This window comes from Anthonomus grandis, chromosome 6 (assembly GCF_022605725.1).
Source record: "Anthonomus grandis grandis chromosome 6, icAntGran1.3, whole genome shotgun sequence".
Lineage (NCBI taxonomy): Eukaryota > Metazoa > Arthropoda > Insecta > Coleoptera > Curculionidae > Anthonomus > Anthonomus grandis.
The window spans coordinates 27,114,087-27,131,032 of NC_065551.1; the positions used below are offsets into that span (position 1 = coordinate 27,114,087).

Consider the following 16,946-nt stretch of genomic DNA (forward strand, 5'->3'; position numbering starts at 1 on the left):
ACGTGTCTACACGTAATAATTTAATCAATGTTGTAGAGTAAACAAGAGGGTCGAGAACTTGCCGGCGTGATAGTTAAAAAGGGGTTCGTTCGCGTGTCAATCAGCCTAATCAATGCCAGATTGGCTGCCGAATTTCGACAAAAAGAACGACAATATTTGATGCGATGATAAAAGGGATAAAAAGGCGTAAAGTGGTCGAGGGTCGACACGCCGCTGTGGATTTTCGGTAATGGATTATGTCGTTTTTGTATTGTTGTGTTCATACAATATGTGGATAATGTGATAAATATTTTTTTCGGCTTGTCGAGTTACTATAAAAAGTTACTTTCTAAATATCGATAATTCGACTTGTTTAATTGTTACCGACGGTCTTGGCATTTGTTTGGCAGCAAATTTAAATATCAAGAAACTTATTGACATCCAGGCATAATTTGATTCCTTCTAGACACTACCATACAATACCTTTTAAATTTGATATCAAGAAGCAGTCCTATTCATCTACCTGATGTTTAGTAATGTAGAATACTAGATACTCAAGAAAAAAATTATTCAACTAGGTTTAATCCATCACGTTCGATTATTAATAACAAGACCGCGGATAAAAATCCTGAAAAAATTCACACAATAGCTTTCCCAGCTACGGAACTTTGCTACAATAAGTTGTATTTTCCTAATCAAATTCAAATATGTTTTGTTTGCCAAACATAAAATTATATATACAATAATTTTCATTTTCATATAGATAGTTACAATAGAACTCGTCCAACTCCTGGAAGAAATGAAAACCGTGCCTGGGAGAAACATTTCCCAAAAAATTAAATTCTATGCGCGTTAAAGGTCCTGAAAAAAATCTTTTGTTCACAAAAACATATTATTGGTCATTGTCTCCATTAGGCATGTGGATTCCTGACATACGATCGTGTCATATCAATCACTAATCTCTAGAGACAGAGAATTGCGGGTCTGAAACTGATTTAAAAAAATGACTGCAGAAATAGGCCAAAATATCTACTACAGATTATAAATAGCTTTCAGAAAATGTAAACTCAGTAAACTAGTTAATAGTTTATATTTGAGAGTATAATGAAATCAATTTCATTAATGGTCACATTGAATAAAAGGCGCATTTATCCGCATCGAAAGATGAAAATCTATTATTTTTTAAACGCCTATCTACCAGGCTTTCTTCGTGGTCTTCCTTCCTTGTCCGTATTCTTGCTCGGGTGGTCAAACCGTAAGACCATCAGCTGAGTGCCTCAGAGCCGAAGGGTCAGTGCTCCCTTCTTTTCTGCCGATATGTCGGTGTCTTGGATATATAGACTCAAGGTTATAGAGCCGGATTCCTCTGGGGCCGGACGACGATTACCCGCACCAATTTAGGCTATACTTAGTACATTTTTGTTTCGCTAATATGTGATTAGTATACGTGGTGTTATTGCTATAATCGAGAGACAGTATGCTAATAAGTTATCATGAATTTTGAACATTATTCTGATGTTTCTATTATCTTATAAGTTCCACATACAATATGCAAAAGAATCGTGATTTGATTACAGGCAATGGTTTTGTTAACAAAATTTGTTTAAATATTTCACTTAATCGCCTTGTTCATCAATTTATATAAATAATATTTAGAGTTTTATAAATTGAATATTTTATCCTACTCACCATTCCGCTATAGCACTGATTTTTCAGTTTGTTAAACGGACCAATCAAAATGACAAAATATTTAGATCCAGTCGGAAATCTGTTGCCTCAGCTGAATTTGGTTCAGAATTTGTCAAAGAACGTCAAAATACATATTTTGCGCCATGTTTAACATGTAGTACCAGATGTTAAATTGCGCACTTATATTTGGAGTTAGGTTTATTTTACGGTCACCTGCAATTTTATTTCCTGTCATGTGTTAACCAAAAATATGGCCAAACTACTTCCTGTAAACCCTCTGCGCATTTTAAGTATAAATCGAGTGTTAGGTCTAGGCAATATTGGTATGTATAGGTAATATTTAAAAAAATTGGCGTTCGAAATTTTTTGTAACTTAGTTTAGGTGGAAGGAAATTTAAGCTATTGATTAATGTAACCTGAGATTTTTATAAGTTTTCTCATAATTTCTTTAATCTTTAGATAAAGATGTTGGTGGCATGATTTCATATAGAGTATCAATGAGAAAGACTTCGATTTCACCTTCGGTTAATTTTACTTTTCTGATAAATCAGTTGCCTACTTTATTTCTACTCTAAAGCTACACTTAATCAACAAAAAAAATATTTTTTAGTCTTTTTTTCTCTTAGCATAATTTTGTTGCAAAACTGCAAGAGTCCTGTTCTTGGTTTCCGAGTCTTGCGACTAAAAATGGTCTTAAGAACATTAGTCCTTAAGCAAGCTAAACTAGCGTCTATGTTAAACCTACCCATAAGAATTCTGATCAGTTAAATTTGGTTCAGAATTTGTCAAAGAACGTCAACATACATATTTTGCGGCATGTTCAACATGTAGTATCACCTGTTAAAGCTAGCACTTATGGTCTATTTTATGCTCGCCTGCTATTTCATTTCCTGTCATGTGTTAACCAAAAATATGGCCAAACTACTTCCTGTGAAGACTGCGCATTTTAAGTATAAATCTAGACAGTATTGGTATGTATAGGAAATATTAAAATATTTTCGTTCGAAAACTATTGTAACCTAGTTTAGGTGGAAAAAGGAGTCGCTTTTGATGAAATTTATGATATTGATTATTGTAACTTGAGATTGAGAAGTTTTTTCATAATTCCTCTAATCTTTAGATAATATAAAATCTCATTTCATATAGAGACTTTTATTTTACCTTCGGTTAAATTTACTAAAAAATCAGTTGTGTACGTGAGTTCTACTCTAAAGCTACACTTAATGAATAAAAAAAACAATATATTGTAATATTTATTTTTCTCTTAGCATACTTTTGTTGCAAAACTGCAAGAGCCAGGTTAAGCCTTAATTTTAGATTTGCAGTGTTGGTCTTTAAGACTTGAATGCTGGGCCTAAAAATTCCTAATGATCTTGAGAACATTTATTAGTCTCTAAACTAGCGTCTAAGTTAAACTAAGCATCAACACCTGGACAATCAGACTTGTGGAAAGTATTTCTTCTGGATGTTTACTTGAAATAACGAATTCTTAAATTAATTTTGCAAATATGTTTACCAAGTACTTGTCATATCAAGCATTACTGGCAATCTTTTTATCGTAACTTCCTGCTAATGGGTTCTTAAGAGTGCCAAGAAATAAAATTCTAAAACTGGAGACAAAGTTGGAAAACCTTTAATTTCTTTAACGTCTCTACACAAACTTCACAAATAACTTTTTTGTTCATAATATTTGGTATTTCTCCGAGTAATAACTGGATAGATCAATACTATGACCACCTCATTGACTAGATTCAAATATAGGGTTATCCATTTTATGTTTGGGAAAGTAAAGTTAAATAAAACACACAAGATATTCAGATAGAGACGAAATTTTTATTTTGTTTTAAAGATTGAATCATTCCATTATATGTGAAACACAATATCATTTAAATGTCCACCGCGGGACCTCTGACAAAGCAAATTTTCAATCACTTTTCGGCACATTTCAGGTGATATCTCAGCTAGTACTTCACGAATGTTGGCTTTAAGTTGTTGAAGAGTTTGAGGGTTATTGGCGTAGACACGATCTTTCGCATAGCCCCACAAAAAAAAATCCAAAGGTGTAAGATCACAGGATCTTGGGGGCCAATAGATATCACCTAATCTTGAAATTAAACGTCCTGGAAACTTCTTTTGCAAAACATCTCGGTTGGCCTGTGTTGTGTGACTTGTGGCCTCTTCCTGTTGGAACCACATGTCTTTCAGATCTTCTTCTTCAATTTCTCTCCAAAAATAATTGGTCAACATGCTTCCATACCGCTCAGAGTTTACTGTTAAGGCTCTCCCACGATTGTTTTCAAAAAAATACGGACCAATGACACCACCAGACCATAATGCACACCATACAGTCACTTTTTCGGGATGCAAAGGCCTTTCTTCGATCACCTGAGGATTTTCAGAACCCCATATGCGGCAATTCTGTTTATTTACGTAGCCACGCAGCGTAAAATGAGCCTCATCACTAAAGAAAATTCTGCTCGAAAAATGAGCATCAGCAGGTTGTTGTTCAAGCACCCAATTTGCGAATGTTCTGCGTTGTCCATGGTCTGTAGGCTTAAGTTCTTGAGTGAGTTGGACTTTGTACGGATGGAGCTGTAACTCCAAATGCAAAACTCGCCACAGTGAGCCGTAAGACAAACCCAAATTTTGAGCACGCCGAGGAATTGACAAATTTGGGTCTTCCTCCACACTTTGAGCCACATCAGCGATATTTTCAGCTGAACGAACGTAACGGTAATGCACGTGCCTTACAATATCAGTAACCGATCACCGAGAATCAGAGAATCACCATTTTTATAAGACAATTTAATAATTTTAGTACGTTGTTCGACTGTTAAACGATCCGTATTTATAAATGGCAAATCTTCAACTAAAAAAAACGCTTCACATGACGCTTATTTCTGACAGGTGTCAAACGGCAGGGATAACCCGCTACTTCATAATTTTCTCTCACGGGGTGACATACTGCAATTCGTTTAAATCACTGTAGAACTTTGGAGAATTTAGGATGCCTTTCAACCATTTTTACAGTCTCAAGATTTGGAAAACTTCTTTGGATAATTAAATATGTCCCAGCTCTTTACTTTTTTTTTAACTCCTAAACCGCCGGGCACTTTTATTAGACCATTCATTGAAATTGTTATTTCAATCCAACGAAACTTCTATATCTCGTTACCCTTCTGAATGATGGTTGTAAAACGCTTTTGGTGCAAACCGTACATCCCGAATGAACATTAAACGAATTATTATGGGTCCATTAAAGGAGAAGACCCTTCGCCAAAAAATAAAACAGGTCATATGTCGCACGAGGCCAATAACCATAAGCAAAGGGAACGTCTGAAGGGTCTGGATCGGCTATATTGGGTGGTTTATGGTCGTAAAAATAAATCGGGTATGAGGACGCAATCCATTTTGTTTTGGAGCACTTGATGATAAGAAATGGTGACGTGAATAGGGGTCGTTTGTTCAAGAGGAAATTTTATTTTTAGCATTTCATTTTAATATTTGATTTTTAATTTAAACCTTCGCTATTCTCACTTATTTATACATTTATGGAAGAAATTTGTAATATATTAAAGATTTGACAAAATTATGATCAAATAACTCTTTTATATTTTAACATGTATTTTTTCTATTTCAGTTGGTGGTAAAAATCGCTGCGAAAGAGGGTATCAAACGCCTTACCGAAGTCGAGAGGCCAAAGCTTGAACCTAAGGCGCATATTACCAATCACATTTTGGTACATAATAATCATAATGTAAGTACCCTCATTCATTTTAATGTATTGGTAATTTATATTTGGCAAAAAAATGATTATCACCTTCGAACCGCATAATTATACATATTCAATTGGATTATTATTTTTAATTATAATCGGTTGAAAGTGTCATTTCATTAAATGCATTCGTATACGATTATGCGATAATTTGATAATGGGCCAACTATATTTTTTTGCTTGATTTATATTTTAATTTTAAAAATTATGTGCTATTTAGGTTAAATTTGCTGACATTAACATTTTTTATATGACATGTTAAAATGATGTCACCCACTTTTTATTTTTATCAGGCGAGAATGAAATGTAAATATTTTATGAGTGTATTATATTTACATTTTTTAAACCACAAACAACATAGGATAGACATAATAAAATAAACCATAAATGAACCGCACTATTTATGGGGTTAAATTATATTTTGAAGTATTATTATAAATCTATTTAAACATTTCGTTACACGGGATATTTGGTAAATAAGAAATTATTATATTGCTTTATCAACAAATGATGTTGACAAAGAATGAGTTTTGGCACACTTATTCATTACTGATTTTTAAAATTTGAAAAAATGTTAAATGAGGTGAAGCAAAAAACCGCACATCTAGAGTTGATATGGATTTTGACTCCAATGAACATGTCCGCGTCAAAATTGACAAAAGTAAACCTGGAACAACCATATATTAAATTGGAAATAAATTATAATAAAATTATCCACGCTGAAAAGAGGACGATTTTTATATAAGCCGACGTGAGATAAATTGCACAGGGCCTGTTTTCTCCGCTTCCCAATTTACTTTTCTAGACTCAAAATATCAGGAAATTTCATTACATTAATATGACATTGATATGTTAAGCTTATTTTCTATATTTTAATTTTGATACTTAGCTTATAGCTAAATTGACTTCAAATCGTTGTAATACACCTTTTACATACAAATAACGACAACACCCTGGCCAGACCCCATTACACTACATTACATTACATTATATGTTAAGAAGGGACATTTTTCGATGCTAACAAACTCCCATTCATAATATTAATTTGGTTAGAAACATCTCTTATCTACAATTCTTTCTAGAAGTAAACTCGCTAAAATTCAACTCATTTTTTATTTAAAATAACCCAAAATTGATTTTATGATTAAAAAAGATCTGACATTGCTTATAAACTTTTCCAGTTGGATACTGGAGCAAAATGTCCATCACGAGAATATTGTTACACGACCGATTGATAAGTGCAAATTATATCAAAAGTGACAGTTTTTTGGGGTGACGTTACAAAGAGATTAGACAGAAAATACTTCTCCATCTTTAACATTTCAATCAATAAGATGAAGATTTATTTAATTTTTGTACAATTGTACCAATTTAACTGATAAACTGCAATCGTTGTAACAATCAGCTGGCTTTATTTATAAAATATAATTTGCTTTTCAAAATACTGGTAAGGCAGCATCTGTTTTAATTGTAAGAAATTCTCAATTTGCATATCATATACTAAGGAGTGTCATAAATGAGTTATACATTAAATGTTGAAGTGAGTAAGTCTTAAGCATTTAAAGTACCTGATAGTAATAAATTAGCTATAAGCACTAGGACCCATTTATCTTTTGGAAGATACTCATAATTATGTAGTAATGAATACCCAACTCTTCAAATGAAATGCAAACAACGTCCAAACAAAGAAGTCAAAAAAGTTATGGTGTTCATCTTCGTGGTCTATTATAGGAAAATAAGTGAATGAAGGTTTCTCATATTTAGAACATTGAATTCAGAGTCATGAGGAAATCATGTCAACACTATTGAAGAAAAAAACATTCTCATATGATTACAATAATCCGTTTTTACTAAGACAATGTCTCGCTCTTTGTCTTTATCCAACGCATTTGTTTCACAGCAATTTTTGTACAGTTGAACCTTCCAGTTCTCTTTTTAGTCTATGGTGGCTGATAATTGTTAAAAATAAAAAGCTTACAGTGTTTCAGTATCATCATTTAAATAAAGTTTACTGCAGCAAAATAAAGAAGTTAAATAAAAAACTCAATCTTTCTTTTCTATTATTCTCTTTATGGATGTATCAGTACTACAAAGTAGTTGGTATTAGTTATAAGCACAAATCATCTGTAATTGAAAAATTCCATAATAAGTAATGACTCTTTGTATTTCTCTCAAACTTTTTTGAAGAGTGGTAAAACTATTGAAAACTAGACTGTTATCAAACATGCATATGCATTATAGTCCCAGAAGACGTTAGTTGCAAACAATATAAAGGAGAAAAGAATCTACTGGAAAGCCTTAGTAAAATAATATCCTATCCTTTTTTTACTATCACTAATATCCTCAAAATTATCACATAAATCTAAAATATTTTTTTAAAGTGAATGTATGTCGTAAAATATTCCAACAATAGTTGTTTCAGAGTTTCCAATAAAATTCAAATAATATCGTTCATCCAAATAATTACATTAGAGCTTTTTAAACCACAAAAATGCCGGAGCTTTAGTCCGGAATTGATATTTATGCAATCATCTAACTAAACCGTTAATTTTCTGGACAAAACGCTTTTATAAGACCGTTTATTAATAATGTTAGTTTTCCCCGTTTACCTCAAGTGGTTGGTAGCTATTTCCGAAATTCTGCTAACAATTGGGCGACATGTGGCATAACAGGTGTTCTTTCACACTCGACGGTTATAATTTTGTGTGACATGTTTTCGATTGTCTGTTTATTTTATCATTGTACCGGTTTATTTCGTTATTGAGGATTTGTTGTAGAAACATGGTAGTTAGATCTGAATACAAATATTTACTGATTTATATACATATATTATAATCTTTGTCGTGCAATACACGTATGCCATATGTTTTATAATAAAATTTGCAACCTGCTGGTAACATTTCACGAAAAGGTTTAAACGATCCAATTAAAAAGATTAGAACAAGAGATCGCGTTAAATTTTTATTCTATTTTGAAGTCGTTCTTGACGGGCTGGTCGCCGTTTAGATCCGTATCTGTGCCCGCTTGACAATTATTCTAACAACGCTTTTATGTTAATTGAAGCGAATAATAAAAAAACTACTAGAGGGGTTTATAAATGGCGAAACGTCCAAAAAATAAACACGATGAATTTATGGGTTACTTAGGTTGACACGCACCGGTTAGGGAGATCTGGCGACGATAACGTTATGGATAATGACAGCACGAATTTTTTTATAGGGCTTTTTTTGTTGTTGAAACGAACATGAAAAGTCAATTAAATGGTTGAAATGAGTTGCGTTGAAAAAATGTTTTATTTGGAAAATCGAGTGGCGTTAATTTTAAGGGTTTTCAAACAGTAAAAGAGTATGTAAAATGGAAAAACTAGGCCTATGCAGCCTAGTTTCGATAATTCGATAAAGTAAGGGATTAGAGTGATGTATTTTTCAAATTCAATTCCTGTATCTGTAATTTATAGTACCTGTCTTCAATCTTCAAGAACGCACTGGTCTTCCACTGGAGGGAGTGATGGAACTTGGGGATTTGTCAGTGTAATTTCTACTTTAATTTCAAAAATATTTTTACGCCCAGAACAAAGGAGTTTCAATGGGTTCGGCGTTATCTCCAAGATATACATTGAGGAGCACGACATAAAAATAGCTCCATTGAAACTCAAGGTGTGGCCTCTATATGTTGATGACACACATTGGTTATTTGGTACAAAAGCGATGTAGAGCTAGTGAACTTTCTGGAGCGTGAGGCCAAGCGTCAAGTTGATGATTCAGTTGGAAACTGAACCTGCACTGCTTTACAGAACAACAATGGACGCGTATGTCATCAGTCCATCACAAATCAACACACACCGGATAATCCCTACACTACAACTCCAGTCATCCTGGTCAAAGGCAGGACTCATTAAAAGTCTGTTTAGGAGGGCAGCCGTAATATGCAACAACAATATTGATATCAACTGGAAAATAGAAAACAAGGATTGTGTGTCTCACAGGATTTTTAATGATTTCGTACATCAAGGGAAAAACATCCGAAGAAAATCAAATGAATTTCCAGAAAATATGAACATCAAGATTCGATGACAACTATACATAAATCCTTCTAGACTATGAATGTGGAGAGTCATAGGCGAGAGAAAGTGACCATTGTAAGTCAGGGGCCGTATTTTCGAAACCATGCGAGAATCATTGAATGCGAACAAAGTCGAGCAGCAAAATTCGCACACGAATTAAAAAGTGCATTTTTGAACAGCATTCGAAATTTCATTCGCATACGAAGGTGAAATGTAGTGGCAACGTAGCAAAGTCGAGTGCTATTGGAGGCCATGTCAAACGGGATGAAGATGAAAGATTTTTTAACCTAACCTGAAATTTAAGTTTAAAAACATCAGGAAATTTTGACATTTTTTTCATAGCGTTTGTTGGGTTTTTCGAATTGACTTTTTTTTAACATAGATTCAAAAAATAAAAAAATATTGCGGTTTTGTGTCGAGTGAGCAAAAGTCGGGCAAATTCACCCAAGATTTTTCAGCTAAAACTGTGCCTTGTGGATAAAAGTAGCGGACAGATTACACAGTCTCTGGAGCACATAAAGAGCACATAAATTCTTAGGCTTAATCTATATAATTTAATAAATTGAGCATCTGAATACATGTCAAATGGGTCAAGAAATTAAAAGTCATCCTATTCCTTCTATCTGCCAGAGTTTCAGTCTCTTCCAGTACATCGACGACGTTTCTTTGCACAAGATTGTTTAATTTTGCCATTTGATTTTTGGTAATTTTTTTTTTCAATAAACAAGAAAAAAACACTACGAAAATATAAAAAAAAAACAAAGCTTGTTTAAAATCAAAACAAGACAAGTGGCAAATCCAAATTGAAAATCGCACACGAACTTTGAAATTCGAATGGTATATACCCATTCGAGACACCGCATGCGAAAAAGTTCGCATACGAAGTGGTCGAAAATTCGAATATCGATTTTTCGTGCGAAATCCTGTAATTTCGTATGATGCGAATCAAATTCGAATGGTTTCAAAAATACGGCCCCAGGACCAAAGAATATCGAAAGTGGACCGGAACAGGAGGGATTTCCAGATCAGTAATAGCAAAGTATGTTTGGTCCAATCGCCACAACGCCTCAATGTATATACTTCCGTAGAATAGTTGTTCTAAGTTTACACTTAAGAACGGTTGAAGATACTTCGAAACTGAAACGTTGCGTTGTGCTAAATTAATTTTAAAATAAAAACAATGGAAGTTCGAAAATTAAATTTTACCAATTTTGACTAAACTGTTTTACATTATTCTCAATTAATATAATACCATGCATCTTTCTAATCTTATCTTATCCAAATGACAAGCTTACCTTTCTGTTTTTTCTATTTAAAAATAAAACGGTTTCATGTTATAAGAGGAGAAACTCGGATATTCTACTCGATAATATCAGTATGCGGCCAAACTAAATATTTGTTATTCGGATGAGTACACCGAATATCCCCAACATGTCTGGACATATAGAATCAACTGTTTTCATCCTAATTTTATCGCTTGTAAACAATTTACAAAGGTTTCAAGATCATTAATTACAAGCAGATGTCTTCATTCTTCAAAAATGATGAATCGGAGTAACCGAACTTTAAAGACTACCCAATGAAAATCTCATACTTGAAAAATGACATGTTTTTTATCAATTGATTTTAAATGCAGTAATAGCCCTTTTTGGTAAACATCAAAAAACTTAATATTTAAATTTGTAATTGTTACAGGTCGAATTTTAAGTACTTTTATCAATATAACTAACTTGGTGTTGTAAATTTCAACATAATTATATGTAAGTTATGGATCTTTCTATCACTATTGAGACTTAAGCATATGTAAGCTTCATTAAGAGTTTTGTTTCTGTATTTCTGATTCCATTTTATTGAGGTGTAAGCTTGTTGTGATAGAATTGTTTATCATCTGATCAAGCTTAATCGAGGAAGATGGACTTTGGTTTTCATTGACGTGTAGTGATTTCCTGATCCAATTTAGTTCAGTTGAATTCACAGGAGGTGTTTGTCTTTTTCTTGTACATAAATCAGCCTAACATTTCTTTTTATTTTTTATAGGAGTGAAGAAATTACCATCAGAGACCCTTATTTAGCTGGTGCAACTACCGCAAACTAGAAACCTGCCTGGTCACACCTGCCTCGAGTTAATATTCATTTATATTAATGCTCCTGTTTTTTTATTTAAGATTTTTCCTATAATTTACGTGGATTGAACACAAGTAAATTACTTGTTAATGATCATTCATAGATCTCGTTTATAGGACACAAAAATAGTAGCTTAGATTAATGAAGACTTTTGGATTAGTTTGTTGATACTTGATTGCTTCCGTTCTTGTCTGGCTTTTGATGTTAGATTGTAAATTATTACTTGTCTTTATCTTTTGTTCCTTCGGAACTTTTCCTTATTCTTCATCTTGGTTTTTTCAAGCTTGAATTTTTTGTTTATTAGCAGCAGACGTCTAGAAAACATGGGTATGCTTGGTTAGTCTTAGTCTTAGACTCTTAGACTTGTGAGTTGAATTTGAATATTATTTTATTAAAAACTAAAAAAGTTAAGGCGAAACTTATCAACCATAGCTATAAAGTAAAAAATTATTAATCCAATACTAATCTTTTGACCATTTTTAGTGTTGTTTTAAAAAGCATTAAAACCAATTTTTGTGCCACATTTAGGCGTAGGTACAATGCTTTAAACAAGGATTTAGCACATCAATTGAGTGCAAACCTGTGTAACCAGTGACAGAATTTAGCCACATTTTGCGTAGCATGACAACAACTTCCTAAATTAATAATTTAAACTCCACCTAAATAGTGTTAGTGAACATTCCGTGGTCTATGTACATGTATTCGAGATTAATAAATGGCAGGTAATAAAATGCCGAGAGATATCTGTTACAACTTCGTATCAGATTACTTGACATCTGGTAGCTTGTTAAACCTGAATAATCAAAGTGGGATTGCACTGTTGTTCATTGGGATTTATGAGAGACAAGTATTGATACAGGGAATTATCTGGTTTGTTGTGGTTGTTTTTATGTTAATGGTGAAAAAATTGTTAGCTAGTTGGAAAGTTTTAAAATTATAGAGATTAGATTTAAATATTCAAGCATAAGGTGCAGCTGACTATTTATACAAACTATGGCTAAATTCATTAAATTTCATCTAAAATAAACCCCAAATCAAATTAAACCTGTAGCAAATATAATCTTTTCTCCACATATATAAAGTACTCTATGTTTTACTGAAGTCATTTACAACCAATCTGAATAAAACGCTCAGTAAATCCGCAAACTTCCATGATAGTAAAACATCGAAACGAAATCCCCGGAAAAAAAACCAAAATAAATATAAAAGTGTATTGCGAACAGTGCCGGTAAGCCAGGAATATTTAATCATCGAAATACCCCATCACACATTGCGTGTTCCAGCGCTTGTCCCGAAGAATTAAGCTCCTAATAACTCGGTTTGTTACATCCGAGTGGATTCGTCGTTTCCAGATATGACGCAACACGAACGTTACTATAATGAGGTTGCTGCTTAATAAGTTTCCCGTCGCATCTATCCAGACCACAGAATAGATTATCATCTATGTGTGCCAGTTGGTTTGATTCCAGATTTGATTAGGGCTTGCGATCATTCGAGTAAGTAATTATGGTAGTGTTATACCGTTAATGGGCTATTGATTGAATATACATTTACTAGTTTAATCACAATGACGAGCTAATTTTGATCATAAGAACTTTTTTCTGCTTAGGTTGAACTAATTGACATAGTGAAAACTTTTTTAATATTTTCCCAATAAACATGGAAGAGGTGCTTCCATCACCAATGCTGTTGCAGTCGTAACGTACAATACATCAAGAATTATCGGATTCTATACGTATTTTCTTGTTTTTCGTTTTTTGTTATTCCAGCAATCTGCTTTTGTCACAAGTTTTCTCTTATGACAATAAAGCATATTAAAATTGATTGATGCTCTTTTGAGAATAAAATAGACACAATAAATCAATTTTCACTGTATCACATCACCTTACTGCAAATAATTAAATTAAGTATCACGCGTCTGCTATCCCATTGAGACCTGATAGTTATCAGGAGAGTTTCGTGGGTAATTTTCGACATTAGCGTAGAGCCATTTCTCGATTAGGGGTTGACGTTTTACCGGACGTTTTCGGTTTAATCAGGGATCCAAAAGCATTCGCTGTAAACCGGAAGGGTCGATGGACAATCGGGGAACAAAAGGGTGTTAATTGGGATCACGGTAATGGAGACGGTGATTAATTTAAGAAGGGTGTATTTTGATGGGCGATGCCCAGTGGGTCGGAATGGCATAGAAGGGTTTAAATTAAGTGAAAAGCTGGTAGACACGAATATGGGTCATTGTGTCATGTATTTCAATTTGAATAGGGGTTACTTTTCGCAGTATTTGAAACTATGAATTATTAACTTAATTAGGATATAGAAATATTTAAACCACAAATTACTCTAACTTATATTTGAAAGCAAAACTGGTAGTCATTGTCAGATAAAGCGCATGGATGGAAAAAGCGGTTGTTGGCTGACCCTATCCATGTTGAGTATTTATTTAAATTGAATAAGCATAATCTACATTAATATAGTTTGTGTAATGGTACACTTCCAGAAAATATGTTCGGTTGGAGAATATGGATTGATACCAGTTTAAGTTTGGTACAATCTTATTTTGTAGTAAACATATTTAACTCCTTGGCAATGATCAAATTACGGCTAATATATACCTCGAGTCTCCATGGCGTTTCCACCATGGCTGCTTGTTTAACTCGAACTTTGACACATTGTTAAATTAATTTCAAATGAATTAACCCTGTATTGACCAGCCCCCTTAGTATATACGATAAGAATTTCAAAAATGCCAAACGTTGCCGTGGCAACATGTTTAATTGACTTAAAATGGTGGCTGAATAATTTCCAAAAAAAATTCTACATCAACCGCAACACTATTAAATTACCTCCGTAGATTTCAATTAAACCATATTGTACGGGTAAAAATCGATCGCGATAGCCCCCCCAAAACGCCGCATAGCTCCAATCAAATGAGTTTTAAACACACACGCACAGAGAGCACTATAACGAATAAACACACAGTTAATTTAATTTTATTTAGATGACCTATTCAGAAAATTCAATTTAACGAAAATTACTGGACCAGCGCGGAAATAAATTTTTCGAATAATAAATTGCATTGCGGTCGCTGCGAGTAGCCCTGATAAATTTTACCCGATAATTTTCTATATTTGTGTTGGGAAAGGCCAACTTAAATAAATATTTGATTTGTCATGTATTTTATTTAAAATCCGGCGTTGATTGGGTTACATTGATGTAGGATCGTAATTCAGCCGGAAAAAACTAACACGTAATAAATTACGAGTGTTTTCCGTCTTTTTAAATCCTGTGTTGTTTATTACCAAATCTTTTTTACGAGCCTAAGGTGCAACACGATAAAGCAAGTATCATTACTTATAATGTAATTTTTATTGGGGAGGTTATGGCTCTTCTTTCTATTTCTGATCCGGATATCAACCAGCTCCGGTTATTTTATCTTTATGAGGTTTGTTATTAAGTTTATTGCTTGATATTGTGACAAAACAACATATAATATTATAGTCAAAATTACATCTGATATACCTGGGACACTTGAGTTGTATGGAATGAACTAGTTTTAGGAGTAGGTTATGTATGTAGATTATGATATTAGTTATTACTGTTTTATATAGTTGCCTCTATAGATAATCTTTAAATCAAAGAAACCGTCGTGTCGGTCGTGCGGTCTTCATAATTTTTTTTTTCTTTCTAAATTCTAAACCTCATTTTTTAAATTTTCTTTAAAAAACTATTAAAGAACAATTAATAAAAATATTATTTGATAGACACATACAGGTTGGGGAATTGAATATTGCGAAAAAGTAAGGGTAACAACGCTTATTTTTGTCTCAACTTATTATAGCGGTGTATACGCCTTCCGAAAGAGTTTAAATTATGAATTGGTTTTATAAAGGCAATTCAGCAGTACGTACAATATAGAATTTTTTTCATTTACATTTGAAAATAGACCGATTCGTTGCAAAAAAATTATTTTAAAGAATAATCAGACATCCTTCTGTCTCAGGAAAATCATAAATGCCTTACTAAAGTACAAGAACTTTCCATCGAAAGGATCCAGGAGCAAGAACGACTGGAAGAAATGTTTTGTAGTAACCTAGAAGTGGATTTAACACGTTCAAGTATCCTCTAAAAATATCTTGAGTTGCCGCAAGACCAAGTTCAAGTTTCAAGACAAGACGGCTGTCCTGCCTATTATAATGCTGATGTGGTAAAAGCATTTTTAACGAAAACTTTTCCTATCTTATTAAAATTCTAGATCTCCAGATTTTTTGCTAAATGACTTTTATTTTTGGGGCTATTTTAAGGAGACTATCTACAAACACGAACTTAGTAGGCCCACAAATTGAAGGATTTGCGAGAGAAAATCGTTGAATGTACCAATTCTATTTCATTAAACTCTCTTAAATCAACATTCCAAAATTTAAATTTAAAATATTAGGCCAATAGAGGGGAAGACTTAGGTACTTAAGCTAGCTTCTAGCATTGATTCCCTGCAATACGTCATCCATCTAGTAAAATTCTGAACCGACAGGACTAATAAACGACACCTTTCTTCAAAAGTGATTTTGTTTATGTCCTCTAAAATTAGATTTTTACAGATGTTGTCTTTCTTTAGTCGATTGAAAATTGCACAAGAGTAACAAGGAGGATACCTATAGAAATAGAATTCTACAATCCACAGGATCCCATTAGGGTTTTGAATGGAGTATGGAGTATTTTGTTTTTTTTTTCTTTCGATGAGTATCTCACAGACCTACGGACCTTTTCATTAGGATTCGGCAACAGAATTTTAAATAAACAAACAAATATAAATTCATAAAAAATATTTTTGTAATTGCTTACGAGGCAACCAAGATATACAGGCATAATCCTTTCTTAAAAATTCATCGTTCTATCTTTTCCATAAGGAAAAAGTGGTAAATATTTAATTTTACTTGATACACCAGGTTAGAGACACTCCTTAAATCCATCATAAAATTGACTTTGAAACACTAAAATTCTCCATTTTTGGTGAAAAATACACTGAATTGGCAACAATACTGAAAAATTACGACGCAGCAGACAAGTAGCAGAGAAACGCACGAAATACGCATGCCGTGTTTGGCCTTTAACCACCTCTTATTATGGCTAATGATCGATTCGCCAACCTGTATACTTCTATATTATTGTTTAAAACTGTGACCGATGTAAGGAATTAAACAAGGCGTATTTTAAATACTTGGTGGAAATTTTAATATTTATTTACTTTATATTAGTTTATTCTTTTGTTACTTTCTTGTAATTTAAATTTATGATTTTTTAAATAAATAGCTGCAGCGC

The 16,946-nt window shown here is 33.1% G+C and overlaps 1 protein-coding gene across 8 annotated transcripts in view; it reads left to right on the plus strand.

Moving 5' to 3' along the window:
• Positions 1-16,946, plus strand: part of LOC126737937 (autism susceptibility gene 2 protein-like) — a 241,911-nt gene that overhangs the window by 22,127 nt on the left and 202,838 nt on the right. For all 8 annotated transcript variants that reach the window (XM_050443046.1, XM_050443049.1, XM_050443050.1 and 5 more), the window contains one exon: positions 5,309-5,425. In XM_050443046.1, coding sequence (XP_050299003.1) covers positions 5,309-5,425 — 117 coding nt within the window. The remainder of the gene's footprint in view (positions 1-5,308; positions 5,426-16,946) is intronic.